Here is a 15,775-nt window from a genome sequence, read left to right on the forward strand (position 1 = left end):
AAATACTCCCTCATGCGAGCCACACCTTTGTGACATTGTTTTAAAGGTGTTCTCTTCTTCAAAGATCACGCTCAACAATTGTATGACAGATCTTAGAATTACATTAATGTAAAGGGTGATGAAGGGGCGACTCGTAAATGAGGATTCCCCGTTACACTTAGACCACAAGCCAGATGGGACAGTTTACTCTCTGGGGATTACTGCTCACCAAACACACACACACACACACACACACACACACACACACACACACACACACACACACACACACACACACACACACACACACAAGCATTTCTTCCTCCCTCTTACTTTTCTTAAAAGGATGCCAGCGTGGGGCAATAGATGACATCGGATTTTCTACAGTGCTATTTGCTCGGATGCCTGCATCAGAAAGTCACATGTTGTGCCATGGTTAAGTTTGACTTTATTGTAACTCTAACTGAAAACTAAGCTTTCAGCCAATCCTTCCTGGAACTTTTCAGGAGAATAGAGATTTTAGTCCGACCGGTGGTAAGAAAGATGGAGGAACTGTATGAAGGGAGGAATGGTTAAAGAAAAGTAGTCTAATCCTGGAGATGTTACTGTGAAGGACAATTTCTGTGGTCCAGATACTGAACATCACTTGCTTGACTATAGCATGCATGCTAACCCAGCACTGTATGTATGCTTTTATGGTTATTACTGGTGATTTGAACCACTAGACAGACTTTACAAACGGTTCCACCAGAGAAAGCAGTACTAGACCCACTGTATGCTAACACTGCTAATGTACAAAGTGCAACTGCCACCTCCACCTCTCACCCTTCAGCAAGTCTCATCCAACTCTAGTCCTGCTGACACCAAAATACATTCCTGTTGTTCAACGTCCACCCTGTACCCACAGACTGAGCTGTTAGGACTCGTTCAAGTTAGCTATGGAGGCACCACAGGACTGCTTTGACTCTACAGCCTGGATTGTTTTTCATGAACTACATGGAGAGGACACAGTCTGATGGCCTGTTATCACAGAACAACCAAGTCCTGTGGATACACCACAATACTGACCATGACTGTATGTTGGGTTTTGAAAAACAAGCCCTGGTTCACAAGTGACTTGAAACACTTCTCAATAAAAAGAACTAAGCCTTGAGTGTGAAGCCTCTTACAGGAAGAAGCTAAAAGCTACACTGGAGCAGAACAGCATGAGAGATGTTTGGAGTGGTATGAGGAAAACCACTGGGTTTTAAAAGACAGACAAACAACCAGTGGGTAGCCTTGAGAGATTACATGAGGTCAACTATTTCTTCAGCAGTTTTAGTTCACAGACCTCTGCTGCCACCACCATACACCCCTTGTTTCCACACACCTCCAATAATCTTCAGACCTAACTACACCTCACCAACTCCAGTGGACAAGGGACACCTGGAGAAACTATGAAAGTACAAGGCTGCCAGCCCTGATGACATCAGACCTTAAGTTCTGAGGACCTGTGTAAGCCAGATGTCTGTGAGAAGATACCAGTGTTGTAAGAAAACATCCTGTCTGGCTCATGTACCAAAGAAGCTGACACTTTCCAAATTCAAATCAAGGTGCTGGATAGGTTAGTCTTGGCCCACCTGAGACTGAAGGTGAAAACATCTATTGACTCTGCAGTTCGCAACCAAATCTGGTAGCATATGACACAATCACTCTACACAGCGGATTTGAAATACAATGTAACAGGAGTGGACAGCAGCAGAAATACAGAAGTCTCATTGAGGCTTTAGGGAAGTGCCGTAGTAGGAGTTGCCTCCACCTCAAGACCTGACAACCAAAGATCTATCTATCGATCTATCACCTAGGCAACAAAAGACCAACTCAGAGGCTGTATACAAAATATAAGCAGGCTCAACTTCCTGTGAAGTCACCAGGGCACATACAAGAAAGTTTTCTCTTTAACTAACATTTTACTGCCATTTAAAACTGCATTTTTCTTTGCTGGTTTTATTTATCTAATATTTCTATTATTATTATAAAATTATTTCCTAAATATGGGATTAAATTATTATCTTACTTCACGTTAACTATTTAAATTCAGTGGGTGCATTTTACACTAAATTAAACTGTGACATCAGATAGGCCGGTAGATTGATTTAAGTTATTACCAAATAAGATACTTAAAGACCACGCATACAAGGCAAATAAGGTAAACCCCTGTTTACTATACTATATTTTAGTAGCTATCTGATCTATGCTGTGCAGTAAGTGGTCACAGGAAACAACTGTTCGTGTCATGCCGTTTCCAGGGATCCAAACAGTAGCAATGCCAGACTTTTGGGAAAGCAAAGATCAGACAGAGATACAGGTTAAGAAGAGGGCAGGTAAAGCCAAATGTCCGTTTCCTGTTTGTTGAGATCGGATCATATTATTAGGATGAGCATAAATATGATACTGTCAGGATGTTGATGTAATAGTCATGTAGGTCATTGACAAGGCCATGTAATCCGTGTTTTCCTTTAGCGCATTAGATTATATTTGTTTTGCTTTGTAGGGATAACATGGTAAATGGTAAATGGCCTGTATTTGTATAGTGCTTTACTAGTCCCTAAGGACCCCAAAGCGCTTTACACATCCAGTCATCCACCCATTCACACACTGGTGATGGCAAGCTACATTGTAGCCACAGCCACCCTGGGGCGCACTGACAGAGGCGAGGCTGCCACTGGTGCCACCAGGCCCTCTGACCACCACCAGTAGGCAACGGGTGAAGTGTCTTGCCCAAGGACACAACGACCGAGACTGTCCAAAAGTCATATAAGTAAAATTGTTATATTTTCCAGCATTCCACTGTCCATCCATCCATCTATCCATTCGCTTCTGCTTATCCTTTTCAGGGTTGCTGGAGCCTATCCCAGCTGTCATAGGGTGAGAGGCGGGGTACACCCTGGACAGGTCGCCAGTCTGTCGCAGGGCCAACACACAGGGACAGACAACCATTCGCACTCACATTCACTCGCACATTCACACCTAGTGGCAATTTGAATTATCCAATTAACCTATCCCCACAAGCTGCATGTCTTTGGACAGTGGGAGGAAGCCGGAGTACCCGGAGGGAACCCACGCAAACACGGGGAGAACATGCAAACTCCACACAGAAAGACCCCGGCCTGATGGTGGAATTGAACTCAAGACCTTCTTGCTGTGCGGCAACAGTGCTAACCACAGTGCCACCGTGCATTCCACTGCTTAAAATAAATCAAAATGTGTTTTTAAATGATCAAGATTTTTGTAATTGATCACAAAAAACACAGAGCCTAACAAATTTTATTTCTTATGATATATTTACTACACATGCAAGTCTAAGAAAATAAACAAAAATATTAGGACAATATCAGATTGTGTGAGCACAAATGTTTGATGATATACTAAGTAGTCTGCAGTGTGTCCAGTGTCTTAAGTTAATGTGCTTTGACCATGACTACAGCCAGATATAGTGATTTTCCTCATGTCACATTTCATTGTTTTCTGCAGTAACCCACCCACAGAGGTGTTTGCAGGACAGGAATCGTCACTCATACCCAGCCAACCTTATTTAGGCGGGCCAAAAACCCTGGGATCTGATTAAAACAAAACAGCTGGGGCTTTAGCGATTTAGCATTATTGACAGCAGATCCATCCAGCTTCTCTAAAATAAGTACAGCATAAAGCCACGCCAAACCCTCTGCTCAATCAGCAGCAAACCTACGGCAGTATAAGCTCAGGAAGCATCACCTAAACACTGATAACGAATGAGAACAGAACATCTTCACGTCTATGAAATAATGTGAGCACAGAAACACACTTTTTACACTGTAAACAGACAAAAAGTACGGCCTACTAACTTATGTCTAAAAACCCTTTGAGTGGGTAATTTGCTTGTAAATCACTGCAGGTTATTCAGTTTCCTTTGTTCAACCATCAGGTTCATCACCACAGTTCAGCACGTCCAGTTTAAGTTGACAGGTGGCAGAAAGCTTGTTCAGTACTACATAATGATGATTATCATGCAAATACTGGTGTTCGTGAAGCACAAATGGTTAAAATTACTGGCTGATGTGAAGCCAACTGAGTATAAAACTATCCCCAGTTCTGTGCCGACCAAAATCTAACCTACGTCTAAACATTTGCATTTCTTCTGAGTGTCCATGCAAAAGGAAAAGCCAGCTTAATCAACAAGCCAAATATTAGCCTTGTATTTGCTTAAGTTGAGCTGCATTTGGTTTGTGTCTCTTCCCTGCTAGGTAGCAATGGCCAGTTTAAGTGTCTATCTATTACAGTCTTGAGCCCTACAAAACTGCAACTAAAAAAAAAAAAAATCTAAGACATGAGTACATAAAAAGCTCTCTATAGTGCAGGAGATAAATGCAGTAATGAGCACTACCTGCCTAGATTTGTTTTGTGCCACCCTTGGGTCATCAGCTGGGAGCCTTTTCAATAACAGGTGTTTTGTTACGTTGAATAATTACACCAAACCAGAACTACCTCCCAACCCCCTTTATCTGCAGCCACACACTCACTACTGCCCTCACAATCAAAAAACTAAGCAGGAGTTTTGTGTGGCCAACAACTCTTTGAAACCTAAAAGGGCTCTCTTTGCTACTCATCAAAGCAGCTTATCTCCGCCATCAAACACATCACCAAACATAAGTTCAAAACAGCCAGGCTTCACACAGACATTAATATGCTAATCAAAGCGACTCAGGTAACATTTTTATTCTAACTAGCATGTTCTTTCATAACTCTACAGGGCCACGAGTAGCACAAAAAAAAAAAAAAAAGCAATTTCATAATCAGGACAAAGATTAGATGTTTATATGCAAAGCTGATAATGGCAATCCAAAAGCACTTTTCAACAAACAACAAACAATACCTGAAGTGATTATAACTAAGCCTTTTAGACATTGACTCACCCTGAGAGGACTAACTAGAGTCAGCCATGTTTTTCTTTAGGCTGCTCCATGCACCAATAGGAAGCCAGAGATCTGAGGCTTGTATTACAGAGCACGATGGGGACTTGGTGGTAACTTAAAGTTTAGCCCTAGGTTTTCAGTATCTACATATCAGGGCATAACGAAATAAATAGTAACTTTTAAATTATATAACATCAGATGAACAACAACATGATATATCATGCTGTGTAATTGTTTATTTAATGAAAATAAAGCCAAAGAATGCAAGCAGTGTGTGGAAAACTAACTACACCTCATCAAGTGGTCATTTTTCTGTGTGACTTCATCAATCTCTCTAATCTCTTAAGATCCTACCACAGCATTTCAGTCATGTGGAGGTCTGGACCGACTGGGCCACCTTGGCACTCTTTTCTTTTTCTGCCAATCTGTTGTATTTTGTTGCTGTTCTTGGGATCACTGTCCTTTTGTATGACCTAATTTCAGCAGATGGCCTCATATTTGACTCCAGAATACTTTGTTATACAGAGGAGTTCATGCTTGACTCCATTACTATAAGGTGTTGCTGCAAAACAAGCTCAAATCATAAGCCCCTTCATCACCGTGTTGACAGTTGGTGTTTGTGCTGACAGGCTGTGTTTGGTTTTCTCCAAACGTGGTGCTGTGCATTAAAGACCAGACATCTCAACTTTGGTCTTGTGTGTTCCAGAAGTTTTGTGGTTTATTCACATCCATCTTTGCAAACCTAAGCCGTGCTGCCATGTTTTCTCAGAGAGAAAAAAGGCTTTCTCCTGGCAACCCTTCCAAACAAGCTCCAAGTTCAATTTTTTCTCCTTGCACTGTCATGAACTTTAACATTTAACATGATAACTGAGACACGCAGAGTGAGATGTTGCTCTTGTTGTTTTTAAAAGTGGTCATACTTTCTGATGATCAGTTAATCAAGTGCATTTGATTAGCAGCACCTGGTAAACTCTTACCCTGACAACCAACTTACCCACTTAATCCTGTCATATTTAGTTTTCCACACACACGGCTTCTGCATTTTGCTTAGTTTTTGTAAAATAAAAAATGGCATGGTGTAATATGTCATCTTCTTGTTAATCCAAGGTTGCATTTACCTCATTTTAAGAACTGATGAGGACCAGAAACCTTAGAATTAAAAGAGAAACGCCCTCTTTTTTACAATGACACCCTGCGTAAAAGTTCAAACAAGAGATCAATTTGTAAAAGCTGATATTTAAACAGGTAGTTTAGGTTATACTCTAATTTTGTTTGCTGTTGTTTTAAACTCCCAAATAAGTTTCCAAATTTAAACACTAATTATGCTGTTATGATTATTATGAATGATTGGCAAACTTATGAAAATGTAACCCAATTTCCAGACTAAAGTTTCACTTTAAATGTCCATATTTCCTAAATCCATGAACCAATCAGGTGTCCACCTATAACATGGGCTCAAGAGTCAATATTGAAGTGAAAATGAAGGGGACAGCCTAAAAGAGGAACACAGGACTACACAGTGGACTATTTAACCTAAAAAGGCAGAAGAATACAGGATGCCGATCACACAGGAGGAAAAACTAAAAAGGAAAAGGAAACACAACAGAAAGCTGGCTTTCACAGTAAAACAGGAAATAACCAAAAGACAAACACTAAACTCAGAAACAAGAAGAGTGAAACTACAAATGATAACAAAGACGGAAAAAGACACTGACAGAAATACAACACAGCATTTTGGCTTGGTTGTTTTGTATTTTATCCGAGGTTGTATTTAGATTGTTTCAAGATGTCCTGATGTCCAGATTATTTTTACTACGTCACATTAAATAAACTCTTAGAATTGATAGAGACTCTGCTTGCTTTTTACCTTCACTGTAGGTGCTTTTTAATGCTTTTTTAGCATCTAAGGTTTGCATTTGCCTGTAACCACTGAGTCTCAGACCAACATCACATCTGTGACTTTAGTGAAAAAACAAAACAACTTAGAGCTAAACAAACATAAATTGCCCTTACCATTCTGCTAGAGAGCACGGTCAGAGAGCCCTCCAAAACCCTCTTTATTAACCCACGTGCCCTCCCCATCCCATCCATGAAAGAGCTTAAGGTGGATTACACCACATCAGCCACCGGCCATAAACACGGATATTCTATCCTGGCTTAGTTATCATCTTGTCCATCAAATACTTGGAAATAGAGAAGAAAAATCTCCTCGTAGGCTGGAGCACAAGATCAATCATACAGAAATAGTTAGAGAAATAGTTCACATGGCCATGTCATTCATAACCAGTATCATGCACCAGTATACAGTTCAACATTGAGACTTCCTCACTTCTTTTTCACATTTATGCTGCTTATGCTAAACAGATTTTTATGTATTTTTTCTCTTATCTAAACTCGCTATTTTATGGCAACAAAGCCAATTTTTTTTTGTTTATTAAAAAGGGAAAAAATACATTTATTATTCAGACACAGACTGACATTTAGCTCAGGTTAGTCAGAAGTGCAGGCAGTGAACAGGAAAACCAGGTAAGTGGGAGAGGGACTTGTTACACTGTGACACCTACCAACAGGCACACTTCAATTCACAAACATTTCTAGAAAATGGCTCCTGAAATTGGCTGACAGCCGACAGATGCCATCCAGCTTAACTGAGCTCGAGAGACTGCCAAACCAATGACCGAAAATACCCAAATCCACGGACGCAATGCTTGTTGCCCCGTGCAAACAAAACTCAGCTATATTCACTGCAAAAAGTGCCTTAAGTCATGAGATAAAAGCTCTGAATAAACTCCCCAGATATTTTATTAGGTATACTTCCTGACATCCAAATGCCTTAACAGAAACTGACCTGGAGCTTCTCCTCTGACCTCTGACCTATGACATCAACAAGGCAGACTAATCCAACCTGTCCCCTAATGGGTGCCTTTTCTATTGTGTGCCATTTGCTTTTTTTGTATATATCCCTCCTGTTTGTACATAATTCATCTGCCTGTATATATTTCTTGCATTTGTTGTTTATTCCTGCTATCTTTCTATTTATATTTTATTCCCGCACATTGGTATGGACCACCCACAATTTGGTTGTACATGTACAATAAAAAGAAAGGGCTATTCTATTCTATTCTATTCTATTCTAAGAGCCACCATATTCAGAGTTACTTTGATTGCCTTTCTTCCCCATTCTGTTACTAGGTTTAAACTTTAGCAGCTCATCTCCACCATGTCTACATGCCTTCATGCACTGATATGTCTTACATGTGGCACTTTAGATATTAACTGTAGATAAATGAAGGAAAAACGTAACTGAACCTTATATAATGTACATTTAGCATCAGAAGCACCCAAAGTCAAATCCTTAGCTTCTACACCCATTTCAATTGCAAATGTACACACCCAACAATATATTTACTACAAAACACTGTAACAATGTAACTGCTAAACAAGCCACAGACAAAGACAAACATCTAGGTTTCTAGAACCGTGTGTCATTCCCGCTGAATTAGCCGGATCAGGATGTCTGTGAAGGTTCTCAGTTATCCAGGTCATCGTAGTCAAAGGAGCTTGCAAAGAAAAGCGTCTGGACTTCTTTAAGGTGATCAATGGGTGATCAGATAAATTGACTAAAAATTCCCACCTTGGAGCACAAAGTGGGCTTTCGACATACCACCATCCTGCCTCCGTGTTTAGTTTCATCTCATCGTAGTCCTGTTTGTTTAGAAACAAGCCCCCAAGGCACTTTATCCTTCTTTTGGCTTCCTGTACCACTTGGGCTCAGGAATAACAGTAAAGTTGACCCAGCTTGGACACAGTATAAATAATGTTTACAAGGAGGATAATGTAAAAAATAATAATAATTTTAAATTATATAATTATTTTCCATGTAAGTAGTTATTGTAGTTAGTAAACAATACTGACTGTTAAAAACAAGCCTATGGATATGTTATTTATATATTCCAAAAATATCACTAAACTATTAAAAATCGCATCACTTGATGAGTGAAACATGCCCCTAAAGAATTCCCTGAATACACTGGTGTTTTACAGTAAAATGGACATTAGACATACAGTTCACTCCAGTCTAACAGTAATCTCTCGTAAGCAGATACAAGAGTTCTCCGCTCTGCCTGCGTAGATAGAGGGGAATGTCTGGAAGCTGAGGATTCACTATAGCCATTTCAATAATCTGTCCAGATATAAAAACACACAACAAAAGCCAGTATTTAAGACAACATCTGGCCCGGTGCTTTTTTCAAGAGGATAAACAGCTGCAATTCTTCCTCCACCGCAAACTGGTTGGGTTTCGTAAAGCTATTTTTAATCATACGCCAACATTTTTAACACACACATAGGTAGTTAAAAATAAAACCTGGCTTTGATAATAAGTTGATGTTATTTACTTCCACCGTTTCAAGTTCAACTTTTTTTTTGTCCAGGTATGTTTGAAAGAAACTGATGGATAAACTCGATTGATAAAAGGACCAAGAGGTATCCAGTTTGGAGTCCGAGAAGGGCATTTAGAAATCATGAGGATATACAACATGTTTATTCCCTCTGGTTATGTAAAAGACTCAGAGGGAGTGGCCCAAACATGGAGTGGATCATTGCCCCAGGTTCTCTGTACACTGGTGAGTGTGTATTGCATAAGACTCTTTTCGGACACATGTCCACGTATGCTGTCCGGGGTCCAAAGGATTTCTGCCCACTTTGACTAACTCGGCATCATTAGTGTGGCATGTGCCGGCTTGTGTTCCTGTCAGTGTGCTGAGGCCACATTAAATATAACTGTTTATATATTTCATCTAATTATCTAATGATTATGTGAATGTGAATAATTCATAGATTTCTGTAATGTAACGTTTGTATGACCCAAGTTTACACAGGGCACCTGGAGTTATTATTATTTAATTTTGGCAATAAATTAAAGAAATAAAATCTCATCTATTAGGGCCCATTTTAAATTTCTCTTTAGCTGTGGTAATGTGAAGCCCACAAGTTAAAATCCAGGTAGAGCTCATTTTTTGATCTGTGTTCAGACAAATGCTTTGTGCTACTGTAACAGACCAAATATCCCTGTAAAGCTCACCTTCGCTTCTTTTTAAAACTTTCATTTAAGGATTGCTTGTAAAATTGAAGTCCTTCAAATAAAAAAAACTATACCTGTTGATCCAAAATCTTAAAGTATTTTTCATAAATGAATAAGCGAAAAAATAAGTCCCTCAAAGTAATGCTTGCGTAGTCCCTTCACCATACTTTCCCTGTGCACGTGAAAGACAGAAAGTACAGTACAGGGACAAGTTGTTCTGCTAAACAGAAGGGGATACAGCACCGGCTCAGGAGACAAACTAACACTGCTTAATGTGTAAATTAAAAGACCTGGAACACAGAATTCTGTGTTGTTCCAGTGAGAAAGAGGAAATTCACAGTACGGATTTAAAACGTGAGACAAGGTGGACAATCACCTGGTCATAAGCAAAGCATTTGGAGGTGCCAACACTTATTAGGTGCTTTCATTACACGTATAGTAACACAAACACCTGTCGTCAACTTAAATTACATTACCAACACTTCAGCTCAGGTAACGCTATCCTTGCTTCACTTGTCTCTTCTTACATAATAATGGAAAAACGGCCCTTCTGAACACGTGATTTCAAGACCATCACTGGTATACTGCAATATCACATCTATAAACGGTCACAAAAATAACTAATATATTCTAGATATTATGAGATTGCTTTTTTTGTTTGATTGTTTGTTTTTAGATATGGATTTACCAGCATTTTATTCTGAAGTCCACCCAAATTTCAGCATCTGCACATGTGCCGATTCGCTGGAAATGTCCCTGACCGTTGCACAATAAAGGCAGTGATGAATTAACTAACTAGCTGCATTGTGCGTGTGCTGTTTGTGTGTATGTCATCTTGATGTAGAGCAGGGCTTTTCAAGCTGACCTATTAGTGCTGTCATGAGTGCTGGATGAGGTCCTTTGTATCGTTGCTTTCCCCTGCCAAATCTGAGAAAAGGGACGAGGGATTGAATGGCCGCCGGCTATAGTCTTCGACACGTAAGAGTTACTTAAAGGAGCGTCAGTGAGGATCGGTTAGAAGGGTTTAATATTGAATGAAGAGCAGTCTCGGGTTCACTGTCACTGTTTGAACTTTAGAGCCTCAATTAAGGACGATCAGCAATGCAAACAGAGTCTTTGCACTGTTTCCACTTATCTGTGACCGACAAAACTAATGAGACAGACTAATTCTACTTCTCTTCAAGCACAGCTTTACAGAGGCAGGTGAACAGTAGTAAGCTATATATTATATTATATTTTAATCTTATTTGAAATCGACATCAAGCCCAAATGCTGTCATCTCCGCAGACAATTTAAAACCACTCATCAGAATTAAGGTAAAGGAGAAAACATCTTTGAAATACAGAGACTTTATCACTGAGATTACTTTCCCAGATAGCATCACTTCTATTTTGTTGAGTGGAGGAAGTTAAAACTTATTTCTATTTTCCTTCAATGTGGTCTAAATTGTTGCCTTGTATTTGTGACATGTGCAAAGAGAATAAAGTTGAATTCTATTCTATTCAATCTATGGACTCGGTGTGTGATGTGGTGCCGGGCTCCTGAATAAATTTGAGTTCCACAGTTTCTAATCTTACCACTTCTGTTTTAAGTAAGCTAACTGCTGATTTTTATTTTCTTGTGACAGCTGAATAAGTGGAAGAAAATGAAGCTTTAAAATAATATTTCAATTACTATTCAAAGGAATTCATTTTATTTTCTAGAGTACCTGACATGGGTCAGACAAAACATGCTTATGCAGCACAGCATAAAAAACTCCGCTTTTATGGATGAGTTCATTTCATCTGTTGACAAAACAAAGAGCAGAAAAGACCTGGCAACTCAGAACCAGACATGCGATTAGCCAGATCACATTGACCTGATTCTGCTGGGCTTTCTTAAAACAACCACCGACACACAGCAGGCCTAAAGACACTGCTCCTCCTGCTACCGGGAACCAGAGCCTATAACTGGAAGAAGAAGCGCTAGATGTAATTAACAAGAGAGTGTCTGGAGCTAATGAAATGACACCAGAGTCTGTTTCGTGAATCTTCTAACACTTCTGTGAAAGTTTGTACATCGTCACCCAGGTAATTTTCATGGGAGCCTATTCTTACTTAAGTAGACTTTATTTTTAACCTTATTCACGTGGATTGAGATTTTGAGCACTCCCAACTCTCTCAGATTACCAACTGTACCTAACACAAGCTCATCGTCTTCTGCAATCGACTCACTTCGCCTGTGAAGTGTGGACTTAAATCAGTGTGCACAGAAACTGACAGGTACTCACACAAGGAAGTGGTAGAGGAAGCACTTCAATCCAGCAGGCCTCTCTAGGAAGTTGTAAATATCCCCCTGCATGCTAGTCTTGATGTAAGGGCTGTGGAATTCCTTTTGATGATGACGCAGCCAGCTTGAACGAGGGAGAGGTGGCGGGATGGTGGTGAGAGAGGGCTGGCTCTGTAAAATCTGCAGGGCCGGGTCTTTTGTGTCTGCAGGTGGACAGCAGGGAATGCCTGATCCATTATTCACCGCCGCGGGCTCCGGTTCCAGTGAAACAGGAGAGTAGCGGCTCCTGTCAGGTGCAGGGGACCTGAGGGCAGTGCTGCTGGTGGGAGGCGCGCAGGTGGGAGGCGCGAGGCCAACGTCCATCTCCTGGTCCAGGCTGATGCTGGTGCTGGTGCATCCGTTTGGGCTGCAACTTATGAAGGAGCTCCCCAGCCTGCTGCCACAGTCACGCTGCACCCGGCACGTCGCGTGAAAGGAGCGTGTTCGTCTTTCCCCCATGTTGCCCCGCGGGATGGTCCAGTTCAAAGAAGAGGGCCAAAGGGGAATGAAAAGCCTTGGGAAATTGTTCTAGCGAAGGGAACAGGGCAGCCAAATTAAAAAACTAGCCAGGCATGGCTAGCTACCTGCTGCTGAGAAGAGTTCTCTTTGCTGGGCTGCATCTGTGTCCATACCTGCAGCAGAAGATGTTACATTAGTCTGAGAGAAAGCCTTATTATAACACTTGTTATTTTAGTGTCGAAAGACAAAATGATAATTGGATGCTGGAAAGGAGAGATACTCTTATAAAAAGCCCTTTTTTGTATTATATCACAAAAATGATTAAACGATTGACATTGACAGCAAAAACCAAAACATGCTGACTCTAAAAATATTAACAGATTAGAATCTGACAAATACTAAATGTGGTTCCCTTTAGCCTGTTGCTTTTGAACTGTGACCATATGCGGATCAGGGATGTTTTGTGCTTAGGGCACTGATGCTGATTAAAGCTTTTCATTGTGTAACTCTAATTGCCCTAGTTTTTGCTCTAAGATGCACCTTCAGAAGGTATAGCGTCATTGCTATTGCTAGTTTTTTTTCTTTTGTTTGAGACAGAAAGAAAATAAAAGTAAAGAATTCCCAGCAATATTCCTTTTAGCTCTCCCTGCTGCTTGGACCGCTGTGCTGTGACTTGTAAGCTGTGAGCATTATGAAAGTGTAACAGGCACATAATATTCCCAAGACCCGAGCGCACACTAGTTAATGTGGGAGTGACAGGTCAACACACTAGTCCATTTCCACCAGCTCTTTCTGATGGAGATTTTCTACTGTAAAAAAAAAAAAACAGCATCCTGTTAAGAGTATCGCTGATGGGTGTCACAACCTCTCTCCTCTTCCATCTGGAAGGCAATGCAGATGCGCGGTGTGCACTCTGTTACAGTTCAGTTTAAATTCAGAGAAAAAAAATGCAGTGTGTTTAGCAGCCAGTGACGGCATTTAAGCTTCTGCTGTCACAATGTCACCTTCAGCGCTGGTTACACAAAGTGTGTCACACCGCAAATGCTTAATCAACGTGCAACCGCCCACAAATTAGACCGATTAAAGCGCTGGGTGGCTGCAACCACGTGAATGTCTCTACTTTATATATTGTACTTTTTTTTTTTGCACAGTATTATTATAATTAGGTTATGCTGCATCTATTTATTTTTGCCTTGTCCAATCTCCTGCTGTAGCAATGTGAATTTCTCACCTCTGGGACTAATAAAGAATATCTTATCTTAAAAAAAAAGAGCCCTTCTAACATAAAACAAATTTATGCTAAATAATTCTTCGTAATGACTCTTCATTAGAGGTTGGTGGATGTTCCAAATATTGACAGTATTGATACAGATCTGTATTGTTATCAGATTGATACTATTGTAATAGGATTAATACCAAAGTGCTTTAGAGGCAGGCATTTTTATATTCCAGGTCTCCAAAAAACTCAGTTTCAAAATACCTGAAAAGCTCAAAAGGGTGTTTTCTTGTACTAACTAATAATTTTGGAAAGTAATTTACTCATTTAAAGGTCATTAAAATGTGTTCAGAATTTGAGGATGATCCATCTCATAAATCATGCTCTCCCCTAAATAAGCTGCCTTTTTTAAAGTATAGATACTGGTATTGGCAATACTGTCCCTGTATTTACTTGGTATCACACCGATACCAGAATTTGCAGTATTTACAGCACTACTCTTCATCACTTTAGGCCAGCACATGTTGATGTAAGCATTATGGAAGTCACTGATTACAGATCTTTTAACTCTACACAAGAAGGATCTACAGGACAGTTAGTAAGCTGTGTTGTCCATGTCACAAACAACAACCACCTATGTGTGCATGGGGGCAAACAACCTAATTCTGGCAAGCCGACAACTTTCCATCTGACCAAATCAAAGCCTCTGCTTGCTATCATATGTACAATTAATGAATGCATAAACAGCGGGTAGGCGATATAGTGTCTTCTCTGGAAAGATACTCAACAAGGCGGTGTGATAGATGACCGGATGTTACCTAAAAGGATCGGAAAAAAGAAAGATCTAATTGGAGGCAACGAGCCCCGTCCATATCTGTCCTCGGCTACGGTGGAAGTGATGACAGGAGCCACATGTCTCCCTTTAGATAGAGTTTCTACCTTTAAAAAATGGAAACCACACAGTCGTGAGGCACACAATGAACTGCCAGACATGCATAGGCTGCTGTGGGACTCTACGGTTACAGAGTATTATGTGACTTTCCATTAAACTGAACCGACCCATGTGGGTGGGCAGGTGGGGGCATATAACAAATCAAATTATATCGTGTGGGCTTTTAAACATAAAACGCCTCACACTACCTAAAAACCTCCAACCCCCCGTCCATCTGTTAAACATTACTCCTGAAAGCAGCATAAGCGGGTAAATTCTGTTTAAATGAAAGTGCTGTCTCCATCACTTAACACTACACAAACACTGCTGTCCTAAACAACAACGTGAGAATATTGCGTTAGACCTTACCTTTAACTTACACACCACGACTCAAGTTGTTTTCGGGGCACCAAGTTCCTCTTTTTCTGCTTTGTGTCACAGCAAGTTCCAGGTACTCGTTTCCTTCAGGTAGAAATGTTGCTCCAGCGCTCAAACACATAAGGAACGCCGCAAACACCGGGACGCCACAGTTCTTTAAGCGGCTGCAGTCTGCAGGACTTGTCCCTTTGAAGAGCATCGTCGCTTCTGCCGGGACACGCGATGCCTTTACGGGCGAGAGGAAATCTTAAAATATAATTAAAATATAGGACATATACCAGATTTATCGTTTTTGTAATAAGTTCTCTAACAACCAAGTGACAGTTATAACTTTGTTCTTGTTGTTGTTGTGTTAATCCAATCGATATTTCTTCAGTCACGAGTAAAATAATAGCGATGGCAAACAATTGATCACGTGCTTTCTATATCGAAAGTCACGCCCTCAAATATATTCTGATGCCGAAATAACAAACGCTCAGTTTTCTGTCACA

The 15,775-nt window shown here is 40.4% G+C and overlaps 1 protein-coding gene across 5 annotated transcripts in view; it reads right to left on the reverse strand.

Moving 5' to 3' along the window:
• Positions 1-15,603, reverse strand: part of kcnq1.2 (potassium voltage-gated channel, KQT-like subfamily, member 1.2) — a 167,350-nt gene extending 151,747 nt beyond the window's left edge. For 3 of the 5 annotated variants that reach the window (XR_014874810.1, XR_014874811.1, XR_014874809.1), the window contains exons 1-2: positions 15,276-15,599; positions 12,263-12,932 (exon numbers count right to left, since the gene is read on the reverse strand). Coding sequence is in view for 2 of the 5 variants with exons in the window: in XM_085164476.1 (XP_085020602.1) it covers positions 12,263-12,759 (497 nt within the window). In the remaining 3 variants the exon portion in view is untranslated. Of the gene's footprint in view, positions 1-12,262; positions 12,933-15,275 lie in introns of all 5 variants that reach the window. The other 2 variants (XM_085164476.1, XM_085164475.1) reach the window with 2 other exon arrangements.
• Between the last annotated feature and the right edge of the window lie 172 nt (positions 15,604-15,775).

The sequence above is a fragment of the Neolamprologus multifasciatus genome, chromosome 7, assembly GCF_963576455.1.
Source record: "Neolamprologus multifasciatus chromosome 7, fNeoMul1.2, whole genome shotgun sequence".
Lineage (NCBI taxonomy): Eukaryota > Metazoa > Chordata > Actinopteri > Cichliformes > Cichlidae > Neolamprologus > Neolamprologus multifasciatus.